Source organism: Rhinolophus sinicus, linkage group LG03 (genome assembly GCF_036562045.2).
Source record: "Rhinolophus sinicus isolate RSC01 linkage group LG03, ASM3656204v1, whole genome shotgun sequence".
Classification (NCBI taxonomy): domain Eukaryota; kingdom Metazoa; phylum Chordata; class Mammalia; order Chiroptera; family Rhinolophidae; genus Rhinolophus; species Rhinolophus sinicus.
Window position 1 is genome coordinate 176,016,002 of NC_133753.1, and position 13,113 is coordinate 176,029,114.

At 35.1% G+C, this 13,113-nt stretch overlaps 1 protein-coding gene across 3 annotated transcripts in view; it reads left to right on the plus strand.

Moving 5' to 3' along the window:
* Window positions 1-13,113, plus strand: part of NADK2 (NAD kinase 2, mitochondrial) — a 42,464-nt gene that overhangs the window by 8,130 nt on the left and 21,221 nt on the right. For 2 of the 3 annotated variants that reach the window (XM_019737224.2, XM_019737223.2), the window contains exons 2-6: window positions 2,807-2,895; window positions 3,813-3,901; window positions 4,942-5,023; window positions 10,821-10,904; window positions 12,276-12,412. In XM_019737224.2, coding sequence (XP_019592783.1) covers window positions 2,807-2,895; window positions 3,813-3,901; window positions 4,942-5,023; window positions 10,821-10,904; window positions 12,276-12,412 — 481 coding nt within the window. Of the gene's footprint in view, window positions 1-2,806; window positions 2,896-3,812; window positions 4,019-4,941; window positions 5,024-10,820; window positions 10,905-12,275; window positions 12,413-13,113 lie in introns of those variants that run through there. The other variant, XM_019737225.2, reaches the window with a different exon arrangement.

The window sequence follows — 13,113 nt, forward strand, 5'->3', positions numbered from 1 at the left end:
AAAGAAGGTTTTGGGAAAAAATAAATAAAGACTTTGTCTCAAATATCTAAGATGTAGCATTGCAAAATTGAGACTGTTCTAAATTTCGATAATTTCTCTAACCTAAAATTGTAAAACATTTTACAAAGAAGTCGTGTTTTTGTGTCTGATTAAAGTGTTTTTAAATCCTTGAAGTCTTATTTTCAGAGGGATAGCTTGAAATACTTAACAGCCTTTGAAAACTTTTTTAAGTTTCAAAAAACTTAAAAATGTAAGGGACACCTGAATAGTGATTTAAGACTAGTTGATGCTTTTTACGTGATTTTTAAAAATGCCTTATCTTTTGTCGGCCTAGTTTAGCCAGTTCATATTAATGAAGCTTCCTGGCCCAACCAGCTAGATCTTTAAAGAAAACAACTGATATAAGAACCTGTATTCTCTAAATTTATTGAACCATGAGTTATTAGAGAAATAGTTCACAAGAAGAAATTTGGGAGCAAGAGTGTATAAAATGACATTTTTACTCCAATATTAGATGTTCTGATGCTAAATGAACTTTGTATTTATATTTGGAATTTTTGAGGTATAGGAAAACTTACTAAAATCATGGGAAACTTCAAGATTTTTTATAGTTTTCCAAAATTATTTTCCCCATAAATTCAACCCCCTTCGCTATCTCAAACCAAAATTTCCTAACACTCAACTGCTGAGTAATCTTAATTTTCTGAGAGTTAGGAAGTAAGAACCAAAGCTTCTGAACCAACGGACTAGAATTTACAGTACCCACACACAGTAGGATTTACATCTTGTTCATGGGTACATGTTCTATATTGTCCAAACCAAAAATTGGAACATAAGATAAAACTCTGGGCTGGGAATTGAAGTCTTAGGGCCATTTACCCTTAAGTTTGATTTATAGCAGGTTGGAAGCAGTAAATTTGATAAAAGTTATTCCAATAGACTTATTGTACATTTGAATTAGTTCTCATTAAGCTTAGCAGTTTTCAGTGCCCCATTTAATACATTTGAGCTCAACTAATGTTTAAATGAACATAGTAGGTGCTCAAATATTTTTATGAATAAATTTAATTTTGTAGAGCTTAATTTCTGGCTGTGTAAAGTGTTCACTCTTGAAATGGTCTCATGAGATATAATTATTGTGACAATATAATATAGCATGATCACTAATCTAGAAAATCAGGGCTTGATATTGAGCATATTAATTTGAAATCCCTGTTAGATAGCCAAGGAAAGATGTCAGATACACAGCTGGCTGCATTCATTTGGAGCCCTAAAGATAGGCCGGGGTAAGAGAGAGCAGTTGGGAGCCATCAGCATCCAGCATAAAGATCTATTTTAATGAAAGTCTTAAACTAGAGAGTCCCGGGGAGAGAGGAGAGATGAAAAGCTTTGTGATCCATATTTTTTGAGATACTGTTACTGCAGTTTTTTTAGTTGATCTGTAGTTGGGTAATGATAGTAGTAATCTGAAGGTTAATGCTGTGTTCATCCATATTCAGAAATTCTACTCTTAGAACAGTTTTTCAAACTTCGTATATGTTGATTTGTGGATTAAATGAAAGCAATTATTACCTTGGTCCCTGCTTTCCTTAAAAAAATATTCTTGTCATTGGTTTGCTCTGTCTAAATATAATGAGACATATCTAGGCTTTAAACTGCTATACAAGCTGTCTGATCTAGTATATCTTTGTGAATTGTCATCTACTAATTTTCAAATAGCCAAATGGGTTGGTCCTCAGCTCTTTTGAGGAGCATACATTTCCTTTTAGGTTATAGGATGAGGGCAAAAGTATTTTAAAACTCTTAACCCAGTACTCATAAGATTGGAAAGGTGGGCATTAAAATATTAGCACAAATTATCCTGGGGTAATAAGATTATATGTAATTAAAATTTTCTTTATATATGCATCTTTCATGCTGTTATAACCTTCTTTAAAAAGTAAGATACATATTAAAAATGCTATCTAAAAATTGGTTTTACTTTATAATTCAGTAAGTAATAATTTAAAACAAAAGAATATATTTAAGATTTTATTTTGGACAGGTACTTGAAAAACTGATTTTGTATCATAAACAGACAAGGGCTGGGAATTTGGAGAAAAAAACAACAACATGCTTTTCAATTCTAGCATTTACTCTGGTGGACAAATTTCCTACTTGGTTAAATGGATGTTCGTTGAGGATATTTCTAAACTTCTCTCCCAACATTTCACTTTATGGATTATTTAGAAGACATACTTTAAAAGGAGAATATTAATGGTAAAATAGTGACATAAAATATCACTGTAATAGACTAAGAAAGACAATTCTTGAAGGGTATGTTTTTCAATCTAAAAGTTATTCGTTCTGAGGGAGCTAACCAGGACGGATTGCATAGAGTAAATGCCAAATAGAGTTCATAAATCTAAATGCAAGTGAGCTGCAAATCCAAGTGGAACAAAGGTCAACTAACTGCCTTCTAAAATATTAGTTTATCTTTGTTTGGTCTTCAGGTAGCCATATGCAATATGTTAAAAATCCATTTAAATAAGGAAAACACTCAAGCTGTAAAACATGCAAATTTTGAGATACTGTTGACTACAGGATTCAGGAAACTTAAAGCTGTATTAAAACCAAATTATGATTTTCTGAAATCAACTTTCCAGTTCACTTTAAACAACTTTCACAGCTCATCATTAAAATGTGCCTTCTCCCCCCCGCAAAAAAAAAATCCCGTTCTATTTTACAGAGGACTTTTTAAAGAAATATAACATAATATGTAATATACATCATGTAATAAGATAACATTTGTTTTATTTTGATGTAGCTTGCATTGAAAGGCTCTAGCTACAGTGGACTGCTTGAACGACATCATATTCACACCAAAAATGTAGAGCATATTGTAGATAGTTTACGGTAAGTCTGTGGGATTGGACTTCGGGTGGGCTTTTGTATTCAGGAATTCCTGGTTTTCTTTTTACTAGCAGCTAATCATTACATTTTTAATCAATATTGCCATTAAAAATCATTTTAAGAAAATTATATTGTTAATGGACTTGATTATTATAGTTTTTCTAAGGGAATTTTTATCATATTCTTGAAAACTGCACAGATTTTGAGTTATTTGGTCTGCTCAAGAAGTGTCTTTTCTACAAAGAATTCTGTATGCAGTAGCCTTCAACTGTATGTGTAATGTTTTATTTCTTAAACAGAATACTGGATTATATGGATGTTCATTATAATCTTTGAATGTCTAAAAATTATCATTATAGAAATTGAGTTACTTTGGGACTAAATGTAGTCAGTGAATAAGTTTATATGTGTACAAGAGACTCAGTGTGAGAACATGCAAATTAGAAAGTTTTTAGTCACTGTTCCGGTGTCTGGCATTTAGCGACTGTTTGCTGAATTTAAAATAATGGCTGTTCAGTTTTATAATAAAAAATTGCCTCTCAAGGTGTTAGTCTTCTGGGCTATTTTTGTATTAATGAATTTTAGTATTCGAAGGAGTAGAGAAAATGAAATGAAATTCTAGTCAATATTGCCATTTGTCAGGAGCTATAAAGGATGTTTTTAAAGCACATAGAGATTTAGGGTGGTCCTTAACTTTCAGTTTATTCACATGCTTCCTGACTTAACGTAGTTAATTGGCTGTTGTAATTAGGAGAAAATGAAGCTAATCTTACAAAGCTAAACATTAATTTGTTTATAACACAATTGTTTATTTTACATATCCATTGTAATAATCTACCTCTCAAAAAACATACTCCTTTATGTTATTACTAGAAATTTGATATATATATATATATATAACCTTTACTTTTTTGTCTTAGGAATGAGGGAATTGAGGTTCGTCTAGTAAAGAGGAGAGAATATAATGAAGAAACTGTTCAATGGGCTGATGCTGTCATAGCTGCTGGAGGTAATAGCTTTACAGAAGTAAAGATGTGGGAACACAGAAACGCTCTTTAATGCTCATATTTCCAAACACCCTGTGGTCAAGCTGTAATGAAGCCTTCAGTGTCTCTTCTACGAAGAGGTAATTCTGTACGCAGCAGGCTTCAACTGTATGTGTAATGTTTTATCTCTTAAACAGAATATTGGATTATATGGGTGTTCATTATAATATTCTTTGAATGTCTAAAAATTGTCATTATAGAAACTTCAGTGAATTTGGATCTTTAGGATCAGGTTTAAAAAGATCTGCTTATATAACATTTCACTCTTAGTGAATGATGTTATTGTGAGGTTCCATGCATATATATTTGTATGTGTCTATTTAAGGTATGCATGTAGCTTCAAATATGATTCAGAGGATTCATTATAACTGTATTTTGGTTTATTATGCCAGTCTTTAAAAAAAGGTTGAAATTGTTGAAGAGTTTACTGAGATTAGATAAATTCCATCCCTTTCTGGCCCCAGTATGCTCATACTTATTTTTTCCTGAGCTTTATTATTAAGTTAGTGAACATTTTTTATTAAGTTAGTGAACATTTTTTCTAAAGCTTTAAATTGGCAACATTTGTTGGAGAGAAAAATCCGAAGTGGGACGCCTTGTTGGATATATTCTCATTAAAATAAGTTATGAATTTGGAGTGATGTTATGAGAGAAGGAAAGAGACTTGGTTAATAGAAGGGATAGGATTAGAGCAGTGATTCCCAACTGAGGTATACTACTGGCATCTAGTGAATAGAGACCAGCGATACTGCTAAACTTCCTGCAGTGCGCAGGGCAGCTCCCCACAACAAAGAATTATCTGGACTGAAATGTCAGTCTTGCCACTGCTGAGAAATCCTAGATGAGAGTGGGAGCAGTAATGCGAAGGGATAGTGGGTAGAAAGGAAGTGGAGCAGATGAGGCAGTTAGGATGCGGTGGGGTGTGATTGTTAAACGTACTAATGTTCCAGTGATGTTACAAATTAGATTTATAACAAGCCTGGTTATGTCTTCTGTCCTTCAGGTGATGGCACAATGCTTCTGGCAGCAAGTAAAGTCTTGGACAGACTTAAACCAGTTATTGGAGTAAACACGGATCCAGAGCGGTAAGGAAAAACGTTCTTTTTTGTTTGTTTGGCTTTTTTTTTTTTTTTTTTGGCATGTTATGCAGACAAACATTTATGCTTTGCTTTGCTGAGTATCTGTTTATGATAAATCTTAAAATTTGGAAGCTCTTCTTTATTTTCTGTCCCATAATTACATTGCAGAGCTCTGTTGCTGCAGGGAGTTGACTACGGTACATAATGTTTAAGTGGAGGCATCATTGTTCCTGGCTATCATGAGCGTTAGAACTACGTTCCAGATACATTTTAGTGATGAAATTTAGGCTTGTTAAAGTGATCTCTACCTCTAGTCGAGTTATCTTCTATGTAGTTGTTTCTAAGGAAAGAGCTAGTGTTTTTAGCATACATATGCACTTAGCTGGCATTGGTGGTTTTGATATAGGATGGACACGTCCTCACATCTGACTTTCCAGGTAGTTTGGGAGTAGTGTCTGGCAGAATAGACCTCCCCCTTGACCTAGGTGAGTATTGGTGACCTGTGGTATTGTCGAAAAGGGTTGAGTTAATATTGTTCAATCTTCTGTCCTTCCTCATGGCTCTCATCTACATTCCTGGTTATGCCGCCACTGATTTTCTGGTGACTTCATTGGCTTAATGAATAGACCAAACTGTATTGTCATTTATTTTTCTTTTCTTTCCTCAGCTTCACTGACACTTACCCTCATTCTGTTCCAGCCACACACAGCTGTGACCATACCTGGGCTTTATGATCATCTGGAATCTCCCATCTCTCAAATCTTAATTCCACACTGACCCCAGCCTCCTGCCTTAACAGCAGTCTTATTCCCTCAATCTTACTAAATCTGCCCTTTGACTTTTAGTGCATCGATCCCTGCTATTTTCTTAATTCTCCCCTACTTTATCACTTTTTTTTTTTTACAAATATCTTAAATATTTTGTATCATTATCTTTCTTCTTACTCCTAGATCACTCTATCATCCTTTCTATTCCTGCATCAGCACTGCTGAGGCCATCTGGGGAAAAAAAATCCCAGAAACTCTGGCTTCGTGGCTCCAAATTTACTTTCAATTGGTAGTTTCTAGCACTTACAGCTGTGCTCTCAGAGTGTCTCAAAAAAACTTGCCTATGGTCCAAGTCGTGTCTCTTCCCCATTCTCTGTGGTAGCTACTTCAAGAGTGGGTCTTCCACTTTCGTAATCTCCTTCCTTCAACATACCCTTCTCTTATCTCGTCAAGGAAATGAAAGTCACTAGATGAGCTTAGGTCATGCTTAAAAAAAAAATCTTGACCCATCATTTGTTGCCTTTTTTCCTCTTTCCCTTCGCACATGATTCCTTTCAGTCTAAAAATTTAAGACTCCCACCTTTCAAGAAGATTTAATAAATCCTTTACCCTGTGTCGTTCTCCGGATGATTGTCCCTTTGCCTTTCCTTTACCCCTACGCTTGGTGTCTCCACTTCTTTCCTTCACAGTTATTCTCTATCCCGTTGCAGTCTGTCCTGGACTTGCCCATCCACTTCATTGACATTGCCTGTGACTTACAAACTGGTGGTATCCTGGTTTCTGCATCTCCTGGACCTTTTAGCCCGCGTCTCACTTGATTTCTGGGAAATTTTTGGTGCTACCTGCTGCCTTGTTGCATCTGTACTTCTTTGACAGTTATGACGCCCCTTTCTTCCTATCTTTAATGCTACTTCTTTGTCTCTATCTCTTTTGAAAGATCTTATTTTTTGGTCACTGCTTAAGTACTATTGTTTTCATATGTCTATTTTCTTCTTCACTCTCTATACTTTCTCTAGAATAACTGATTCATATCTATGGTTTTAATTTAGATCCTGGTGACTCCAAAATCTTATATCTATCATCAGTCCTGCTTCCACTCTTATTTATAGTCTCTTCCCCACTGCAGCCAGAGCGATCATTTTATGAAAGTTTGATATTATGTGACTTCGCTGCTGTAAATCTTATGGTTGCTCTCCATTTAACTCAGGATAAAATCTAATTCTTTACTATGACTAGGGTGAACGACTCATCTTGTGCGAGGGACTTTCCCAGTTTTAGCACTGTAAGTCCCAGGTCCCAAGAAAATTGTCAGTCACAGGCAAACTGGGATGGTTGATCGCCTTAACTGTGACATATATCTGGCCCCTGACTATTGTTTTGTGTCCTTATTTCTTGTTATTTTTCCCTTTCCGCATGCTATTTTAGCCGTACTGTCCTCTACTTGAGTGTATCCAGTGGCATTAAAAAGGTAACATTTCTGCAGGTGAACCCATCACTTTTCCTCTCCCGCACCACACTTGAATGGAGTCATAACCAGCTCTGAAACTGTGTTTTCCCATCCCCCATCTTTCTTATCAGATTGGTCTAGGGATCTAGTTCTACGTTCTAGGGATCCTACCTTTGAATCCACTTCTTGCCGTCCTCACTGCTACTAAACATAGCTCAGGCCTTTATATTAGGTTGGTGCAAAAGTAATTGTGGTTTAAAAGGTTAATAATTGCAAAAACCACAATTACTTTTGCACCAACCTAATAATTTGTTTTTACTGTAATAGCTTCCAGTCTCGCCATCTCCAACCCATCCTTTATACTTTGCATTCATGTTCTTTCCAAAGTGCAAATCTGATTGTATCCCCTCTTTAATGAAAATAATTTAATTAAAATCCATGACCTTCAGGATGCATTGCAAAATTCTTAGCATAATACATATGATCTTTCACTGTCTGTTGCCTAACTGCTTTTCTAGTTTCATCTATCCTCATTTACCCACAGGCACTATGCATTCTTCAGCTAAAAAAATATTACTGAAGTCCTTCTAGGAATAGCCTAGGATCTTTCTTTCGTTCCTTTTTTTTTTTTTAATTGTATTTTTCCCCGTTTTATTGAGACATAATTGATATATACTACTGTTTGCATTTAAGGTATACAGCATATTGATTTGATTTACATATATTGTGAAATGATTACCACAATAAGTTTAATTAACATCCATCATCTCATATAGATACAAAAAAAGGAAAAAAGTTTCTCTTCCTTGTAATAAGAACTCTTGGGATTTACTCTCTTAATAACTTTCAAATACACCATAGAATGTTACCTACAGTCATCATGTTGTACATTACATCCCCAGCACTTACCTCGTAACTGGAAGTTGGTACCTTTGACCACTTTCTTCTATTTCCTCCACCCTCCACCCCAAAGGCTGTTTTTAAGTGCAAATGTAACATATGAGCATCTGATAACATCATGGTTGGAGGCTCACACGTGGAGGCTTTTGCTCTGCTGAGGAGCTTTGTTGAAGAGCTTATTTGAAAGAGTAACTCAGGAGTTCTTCACAAGGCCCCTGTTATTTCATACTTTCATATGTGCTTTTGCCCACAGTAGCCTCGTACCACTTTCTCAGCTGTGTTCTTGTCCAGGCCGGTGCGTCTCCCGGACTCTGACTTTAAGTCCCTGTACAGAGTACTTATCCCTTCCTTGTATTTTCTGCTTGATTCTCCTTCCATTCGATTAATTCCTTGAGTACAGGGCTTTGTGTTTTCTCTGTCACTATTACACATATTAGTAGGCAACAAACATTTGAAATGAATGATTAATTAAATGATCTTGGGGACCCAGGCCTAGCTGAGCAAATGTTCCCTGAGCATAAGTAATTGAGATCATTGGTTCAATTATTAGTATTTGATTGCCTTCAGTGTCAATGTGTGTGTATTTTAGAACTTCTTAATGGCATTTCATTAAAGTAAGGATTCTTAACTTTAGTGATCACATTTTATACTGTTTATTAAAATGTATTTCCCTTTAAAAAGATGACTTAGCACTCATAAGCTTGTGGGGATTTCGAAACTGATAAATAGACGGTGTCATTCTCTAATTTCTATCGAGAATAGTAGGTTTTAGAAGTCCTTCGGTTTCTCTTCTTGACTTCAGGCAGAAATGTGTTAAGTCTCCTAGCTTCTTCAGTAATTCAGGTTGCCTGACTTCTTTTTCTTAAGCACAATGGTGCCTCACAATACTGAAATAATCCCAGAAGTTAACATTCAACTTAATTTTCTTCTCCTCTGTATTAGGTATCAAATGCTGTGGAACAAATCACCCCAAAACCTAGAGGATGAAACAGCAATAATCACTGATTATCTGTCATGGTGTCTGTGTCAGGAACTCGGGAGCAGCCTGGCTGGGTAGATCTGGCCTGGGTTCTCTCAGGAGGTTAGAGTCAGATGTCAGCTCGAGCTGCAGGCATCAGAAGGCTGGGCTTGGGCTGGAGGATCCACTTCTAAGATGGCTCATTCACATGGACTCATCTAAATTAAATGCATAATTTATGTTGGTCTCTTCTGTATTCAGCACTCACTCTACTGAGCCTGGTAACTATGACATTTGAATGCTTACTAGTCAGAATGGGATAGAGGGCATGTGGTAGCATGTGGTCATGGCGTCCTGGTATCTATACACCTTTGGGGTTCCCTACCCCTTTCTATATTCCATCAGAGCTCGCCTGTGTGACCAATAGAATATGGAATGACAGTGTAGATTCCAAGGCTAGGTCACAAATGGTATTGCAGCTTCTGGTCTCTTGGATTGCTCATTCTGGAATAAGTTAGCCACCATGGTGAGATACCTAAACAGCCCTATGGAGAGGCTCCCATGGCGAGGAATGGAGGCCTCTTGCCAACAGCTGGCACCAGTTTTCCAGCCTCGTGAGTAATCCCCTTGAAAGTGAATCCTCCAGGCCAAGGCGAGCTTTCAGATGCTTACAGTCCTAGCTGATATCTGACTGACTTCACGAGAGACTCTTCCCTCTAGAGTCTTTTAGATCTGCAGTTGACCTCAGCAGGTATTGTTCTACAAAGTGACTGTTGATACCTTTTGTATACTTAGCACCATGTAAAGTATTGCAGTGAATATAACATTTTTTATATTCGCGAGTGTTGGCCGTCGCAGATAAAGAAACTGAGTAGTCACAATCTGTAAAAACCTTTTTTTCTGCTCTTCACACTTATAAGTTAACTTGCAGTTACTATCAAGAGTTTGTTTTATCAAGCCTACTCTCAACCTTTTCTTCAAGATCAAAACATTCTACAAATGATAATGATTGAGCTTCCTGGATACCTTTCTCATGTTAGGTGCCACATTCTCTCATCTTCCTATGGCAGTATATAGGCAATCTTAACACTTCATAATTTGCAATTAAAAAAAAATTTCTGTCTTTGACATAAAGCTGTTAACTCCTTGAAGGAGTTCATCCTGATATGCTTTTTGAATAAATGAAAGAGTACATTGGATTAGCTTTCTGAGTTCTCTTTTAGTGACTTGGAATATTTTAAATACTTAAAAGAGATTTATGGTTCAAAGCACTTTCATATAAATAGTTTGATTCCTCCGAATGACCTTTAGAGATTGATGTTTTTATCACCCGTTAGAGATGAGGAAGTTAATGCTAAAGTGACTTGCCCAAAGTTAATAGTTAAATAATTTACAGGTAAGATGCAAACACCACTGTACCAGTAGATAATTTTGCAGGGTAGTCAATCAGCAGCAAATTCTCTGTTATTTTTTAATTTCACTATAATGTGGAAACTAAGTAGTAGTATGTATCACGGCAATAAAGCTGGATTTAAACTATTATTTCTATTTGGTCTATTTTTTTGTTGTTGTTCTTGTTGAAAGTACAGCCAATTTTGTGGGGAAAAAATGAAGTGTAGAGTAGAAATTTTAAAAATTTCATTTGTGATTTTTGTAGTTTAGTGATACCTTTTGAATTAAGTATGTTTTCTTCTTCTTTTTCCACCATCCCAAATCCCTTTTAAAATAAAGGTCTGAGGGTCATTTATGTCTTCCTGTTCGATATACACATTCCTTCCCAGAAGCCTTACAGAAGTTCTATCGTGGTGAGTTCAGGTAGGAACTTCTTACTATTATATAAATGTCTTAAATGTGTGCCATTAAAAATGCTGTTAAACAGAACAAATTAGATGATAATTGGATTAGTCCATAGTTATAAGAGTAGCCAAAATAGTAATACATTAGCTGAGTCACAACCACATCTAACTTGCTTTCCTTCTCGTCCAATTGGAACTATGTGGAGAAACCCTGATAAATGCCACTTGGCCTATAATATAATTGCAGGTAGAGGTTTTTCTCCTTTGATGAGATAGAGGTCATGTCTCTACTTAACCTTGTTACATGTTCTTAGCAGTTTGGTAGAAAGGTAGTTAAAACAGTTGGCTAAAATTGTTCAAACTGTCTGAGATTTTATATTTTTCATCCTCGTCTTCTCCTATCCAGAAGGTCTGAGGGTTAGATTTACTCCAACCTTGCTCAGATTCTTGGTTTCTCGAAGTTATGTATTAGGTGTTTCTTAAGTGCTGGGGATTTTTTTTTCATATTTCTTTCACTTAATTTGTTCAGTGATGGTAATGCCCTGAGAAGAGAAGAGTGGAGGGGAGGGGCTGAGGTAGAGTTGCCTGATTATATTAGAGAGAGCTGGGTTGGACTACTTTTTATTTCCTGATTTGGACTAGATTTTATAGTTTGAGAAAATTTTTTCTCTGGGTATCTGGGAAATTGTATTAAATATTCTTGACTTCTGGAATCATTTTATTAATAATGATTCTAGTTTCTGGTCATTTCAGGAGTTTGACACCTCTACAAATGAATAAATTTATAGCTAGCAAGTCAGAGTATATTTCTGTATACTTATCTAGCAGGATCTGTCCCATTGGTTTTTTGATACATCAGTTTTTGGTTTTGAAATCAGTTAAACCTCTTTTTTTCTTTACTTTTACCAAAAATGTTATTTAAGTTTTAAGTGTAATCTTACATGTTTGTTATTGATCTCTTTTTGCTTTTATTGTGAAAATAAAATCATCATTACAGAATTTTAGGGGACAGATTTTCATCTAATCCAATCACCTTAACACAGTGCTATTTTAATTTCAGAATGCTTTCTTTTTTGTATATGTTATACTTTTTGATGAGCAAAACAGTATCTTGGATTTAATGGATACTTGATAAAGAATTTGACTTTACTTCAAATTATTTGGGAGATTTTGTACACATACATTAGGTATTTTCATTATAGTTGAAAAGAGAAATAAACATCTAAGTCTGTCTTGGAGCAGGAATCTGTGGGTTTTAGGTTTTTCTGGTATGATTTATTCATGGAATAACTAGTTTTTTAACATTAACTTTTTAATTTGATAAATTATAATGTCTAATCTTTAATTTATTCTATCTTGACATAACTTGCTTTTCCTTTACTCTTCCAAGGTGGTTATGGAGGCAGCGAATCAGGTTATACCTTGAAGGGACCGGCATAAATCCTGTTCCTGTGGACCTTCACGAACAGCAACTAAGTTTGAATCAACATAGTAGAGCCTTCAACATTGAAAGAGTTCATGATGAAAGTAAGTAGATTGGGAATTAGATGCATTTGGGGCAATATTTAACGTATAGTTCCTTTAATCTCTAATTTCTAGAAATAATACTTTATAATTAACTTACTTGGGGATTTTAGTGCCACTGATAACACTTAAGACTTAGTACAACGAACTACTTCAGGTATAAAACTTATTATAATTAGATACTGAAGTAACAAATACAGCATATTTCTAGAAAAAAATGTTTTCTAGGATGGGTTTGAAATCTAGTAGATTAGGGAAGGATTATAAAATGTCCAAGGGGATCGATGATATTTTAGGAAAGATTCTTGGCCTTCATCTTTGAAATGTCAAAAAGGAGAAAGAAAGCAGTAGAAATAAAATAAGCCAATCTGTGGAAGATTTCATAATAATTATACATTTTATATAGTTATATTGAAACATATTTACCATAGTTATAGTTATGGATTAAAACATTTTTTGTTTGGAAATTCTGCATCCCAGCTTTAAGATTTATGTTTCAAATATTTGTATAAGCTGCAAAGAGAAATTACCCTAAGGTGATATGCAGCTTTTTTGTCGTAAGTTGTTAAAGTGAATTCTCATTTTTGAGCTTATTTGTGGACTATAATTTATACATACTTTTCTACTTTTCCCAGTAACTATAAGACTTTAAAGATGCAAGAAGATCTTAAGAGATATCCTAAATACCTAGATTTTGTGTTTTT